Genomic DNA, 4713 nt, shown 5'->3' with positions numbered 1-4713 from the left:
ATATATATGTATAGATATCTACGTAGGTATATTCTGTTAGAGTAGTATCCGTGTATATCCCCCCCTCTTTGCTTCCTCCTTGGACATACAGGGGGGACCTTGGAAGTCATGTGAAAAAGACGAGACGAATGAATGATCGAGCGAACCGCCAGCCATCCTTACCTAGAGATAGACCTTTCTATATATACACACACATCTTGACTGCCGTGACAATACAGCATATACATACATATACATACANNCTTTAGGTTCTATATTTGTTACATGTATATGTATATAAGCACATGTCCGTCTGCCTTCTTTATACATACAGATGTATATGTGTATGTATGGCTATCATCGACTGCATGTGTTCGTTCGAAGTGCTGGAGACTCGAGTGCAAAGATACATCGATGTGTATCTACCTATGTCTACCTTCGTCTATCCACAGCCTACTAAGATATCTACAAACCTCTGCCTATATATCTTTTTCTCTGTATGTATATATGTATGAAGTGTTGCGTACCCATCGAATCCTTGTATAGTCCGAATGGCCTGCTCCATACATCCCTCCAATCTAGCTTCTTGGTGCAACATCTCATTAAAGTAAGAAGAGGAAGAAGGAGATGTGAGAAGAAGAGAAGAGGCAGAATGCATGTAGTCATCTTGAGCTTTGNNGAAAAGAAGAGAGGCAAGCAAACGGAGTTGGAGAACGTGAAAGAAGAAAGATAAAAGATGCGAAGAAGCCCGGCTTAAAGCTTCAGGTAGGAGAGGAAGAAGAAGATGAGGTGGGAGAGAAGAAGAAGAAGACTCACGGAAGGAAAATGAAGGAGGAGGCAAATTCTGAAATAGAAAGAGAAAGAGATAGAAGGAAAGAAAAATACATAGATATAGATAGATAGATTAGAGATAGATAGATAGATAGAGAGAGAGCGGGGTGTGAAGGGAGAATGCATGAATAAGATAGTGAAGAGTGTTGGACGTGCATGTAGAAGAAGCTTTGGTATATGGAGAAAAGACAGATAGATTAAACTAAGTTGAATGGAGAGAACAAAGACAGATCGATACAATATAGGTAGATAGATAGATAGCTGGATATCTCTTGAGTTAGATACATCTATACATAGATAAGTACCTGAATGGGATCCATAGAAAGGGGGTGTATGGCGAGTGAAGAATAAAAACGAAAGAAGAGAAAGAAAAGAAAAGGAAGAAGGAGAGAGAGAGATCTAGATTCACTATGGAGAAGGAGAAAGTGGTAAAGCTTCAAAGAAAATCGATAGCAAAGAATCCAACTGTATAAATAGATCGATCTATCTCTAGTAATATATTGATGCATGCATATATCTATGTGCTTCCCATAGGCAACATATCTATAAGTATACAGAGATAGTTGGGTATATAAAACACATATAGGTCGATAGAAGATGTGCGACAGACAAGTTTGAGTGCAAGAAGACTACACCCAAGGGAGATTGATCAAGGTGTACATACACCGCAAGACGATCGATCAGCTCACCCATTAAGCACGTCATCCATCACTCTTCTTCTCATTCCTTCCCTCCTACACATCCATCCTCTACTTCAGTATATACACACATACCTACATACATCCATATGTATATATGCATACACACATACATAAATAAATATATATATATACATATTTATACATACATGTATGTATATACATCATTACACATACATACTTCCACCTCTGCAGCATATGTCACATATAGATATATACTAGAGAAACTTATGCATATGTTCCCCTCTTTCACCCACTCATACGACTGCATATATATATGTATACAGAGAGAAAGTCATGTCTTATTCTCCAGATCTCTCCATCTTTCTCCTATCTCTTTTTTCTTGCCAAGTGAAAAGAGTCTCTTTGACTTACGGTGTACCGACAGGTGTTAAGGATGTAAATATACATGCCTGCCCGATGGATATCTCGCGCATAAGGCCGAAGAAATCTAGGAATTTTATCCTCTAAGAGAAGAAATCTCTCCTGACACCAGTCTCCTGTATAGAGCCTCTTTCTCAATCCTGGAGAAAAATGAAAGAAAGAAAGAGTGAGAAAGAAAGAAAGAAAAGCACGCCAGGACACATAGGAGAGAAAGGGGTGAACTCCTTTGAGACAGAGAAGAAGAGAAAGTGGTGAAAGGAGAGGACTTGCCTTCTTAGCTCTTTTCTTTCTTCTTTTCTTTCTCTTTCTCACCCTTCTTTCTGTCTATATTTCTCTTCTCTCTGTGGCGGATGGATCTACTCCTTTCTTCCTTCATGGATCTAGATATATTATCCCCTGAGAGTGCATGCCGGAGAGGAAGGATAGAAATAGAAGGAGAAGTCACGAAAGAAGAGACCGACTCTCCGAAAGAGGAGTTCCTCTCTAAAATTTCTCTCAAATCAGGACAGGCAACCTCCAACTTTTCTTCTTTTTCTTCTCTTCCTCTTCTTCACTTTTGCTATACTAAAAGAGAAAAGTCTCTTTTTACACGACTTCACATATACATAGAGAGAAAGGTGAGAGATAGATAGATGGATTGATTAATTAAAGATAGATAGATAGAGAGATAGATTAAAGCTAGATAGATAGACTGATAGATATAAGAGATGTCTGTCGTATACACATGTATGGAGGTATACATAAGAAAGCAGGAGGAAGGGTGGGATACAAAGACGAGTAAGACTGCTCCTATTCCGACTACTACTACTACTATTAGTGCTTACTATGCCTAAGAGTAGCTATGACTATTTCTAGTGCTATCACGGCACTATGACTACTTCTATCACTTGTAGCACATCCATCTGCTCCCTCCCCCCCTCAGTAGTCGACGATCTTTCCCAAGTTCTTCCTATGAGGCACCAAGGAAGGCCTTGCCGCTCCTTCTCTCTCTCTCTCTCCTTACATAGAGATAGATCCATGTACCTACATAGCGATACATAGTCATACATACGGATACATACATACACACATACATACATACGGATACATACTCATCATACATATTCATACGTACATGAATATTTGTACATGACGTGTGTGGAGTCATGGTGGGCTGAGTGGATTGCAAGTCAAGAGAAGCAGAGAACTGAAAGCAACGTGGATGCTAAGAGACGGGATCGTTCTGCAGCGCCAGTAGCACTGAATCCATGAAAGTGACTTGAGGAAGAGAATGAGCAAATGAGGCGGGTGAAGTGTGCGTCCTTACTGCATGCGCTTGATGGATACCCTTCCTCTTCTTGTGACCCTCCCCTTTTTGAAGAAAAGACTCTCCCGTCAAGGCTGTTGAGAAAGAAAGAGAAATCGCCCGTCGGCTCTCCTTCGGCTATGACTGTTCTATCCTCTCTGTCTCAAACCCAGTAGAAAAAGAAAGAAAGAACGAGTGAGAAAGAAAGAAAGAAGACGATAGATTTCTCTCCTCGTTTGTCTACACATGGAGAGATATCTCCCTACAAAGAGCTTCTGCTTCTCTTCAGTTGAGAGATGAATGTCTACACATAACGATAGATAAATAGATAGATAGATTCAAGATAGATAGATACGTTAAAAATAGATAGATTAAAGGTAGAGAGATTAGAAATAGATCGATTAAAGATAGATAGATAGATCGATTAAAGATAGATATTGTATCTCATACACACAAGAACATGCACGGACAGATTCGGGAGTGAGAGAGTTGGAGAGGGATTGAGGTGTATGTACAGCACCCAAAGACAGACAGTTTAAGAAAACGAGATAAAATCGATAGACGAGCGTGAAGAGTTGAGGAGAAAGAGTAGGTAAAAGAAAGGAAAAAAGAAGACACCGAAGAAATAGATAGAAATGTAGATACATAAGAAGCTTACTTACTCATTCCTTCCCATACATATGCCTGACCTATATATATCTGTACACACGTATATCTATGTATATACATATGTATGAAGTCATAGGGATGACTTTATGTACGTGGCAAGCCTGTTTCGACCAAACTGTCCGATCACTATACACCACCCATCTGCCTATTTTTCTTCTCTCTATCTTTAATCGATCTTTCATCTATTTTTCTTTGAGGTATCTGTCTTTGATATAAACCTACATTGCAGAAACCGTCACAAGCTGTCCTTTCTCTATGTTGAAAGTCATGCACTTTTTCTTTCTTTCTTTCTTATCTATTTCTTTCTTTCTTCCTTTCTATGTATCTTTCTCTTTCTCTCTCTTGGCTGGAGATCCCTACCATCGCTCCTTCTAGAAGCAGACAAGTAATAGGGAGCTCCAAGAGAAGAGAAAGAAAGAAGGTAGTGAGTAAGGAGATAGATTGGGACCTATATGTCTCTCTAAAGGTCTATATAATGTAAATCTTTCTTTCTTTGCACGCGGTTGATCAAGTTCGTTTTTCCTTTCTTTCTCCCCCACTTACACGATGAAGAATTCGCCATAGAGGTCGTTTAAGATGCCTCTATGGATCCATGAGTCTACCATCTTGCCTAAAGGTAGGGCTGCTTTCTCAAAGATAAATCGACATAAGTCTTGATTTGCATCATTACATGGTAACGTCTGTCTTATATCTTCTATACAATCTAAAATTTCTCCTCCTCTTCTTCCTCTTCCTTTTCTTTCCCTCTTGTCCCTCGCCATGGAAATCTCCTTCTTCTCATCCCCCTCATATCTTCTATCTAAAGCATCTCGATTCAGTGCTTCTTCTTCTTCTTCATTCTCTTCATCACCATCTTCTCTCTTTCTT

The 4713-nt window shown here is 39.4% G+C and overlaps 1 protein-coding gene across 1 annotated transcript; it reads right to left on the bottom strand.

Moving 5' to 3' along the window:
- Positions 1 to 508: 508 nt before the first annotated feature.
- CSUI_009131 (spc97 spc98 family protein) lies at positions 509 to 4685 on the bottom strand (the record flags this gene model as incomplete). Its single annotated transcript, XM_068069250.1, has 4 exons — positions 4390 to 4685; positions 3199 to 3335; positions 1884 to 2032; positions 509 to 823 (listed from the first exon to the last, which is right to left on the bottom strand). Coding segments are annotated over exons 1-4 (819 nt in total), but the record flags the coding sequence as incomplete, so codon positions are not given.
- Between the last annotated feature and the right edge of the window lie 28 nt (positions 4686 to 4713).

The sequence above is a fragment of the Cystoisospora suis genome, assembly GCF_002600585.1.
Source record: "Cystoisospora suis strain Wien I chromosome Unknown contig_5327, whole genome shotgun sequence".
Lineage (NCBI taxonomy): Eukaryota > Apicomplexa > Conoidasida > Eucoccidiorida > Sarcocystidae > Cystoisospora > Cystoisospora suis.
This window is presented reverse-complemented; position numbering and strand designations above follow the sequence as displayed.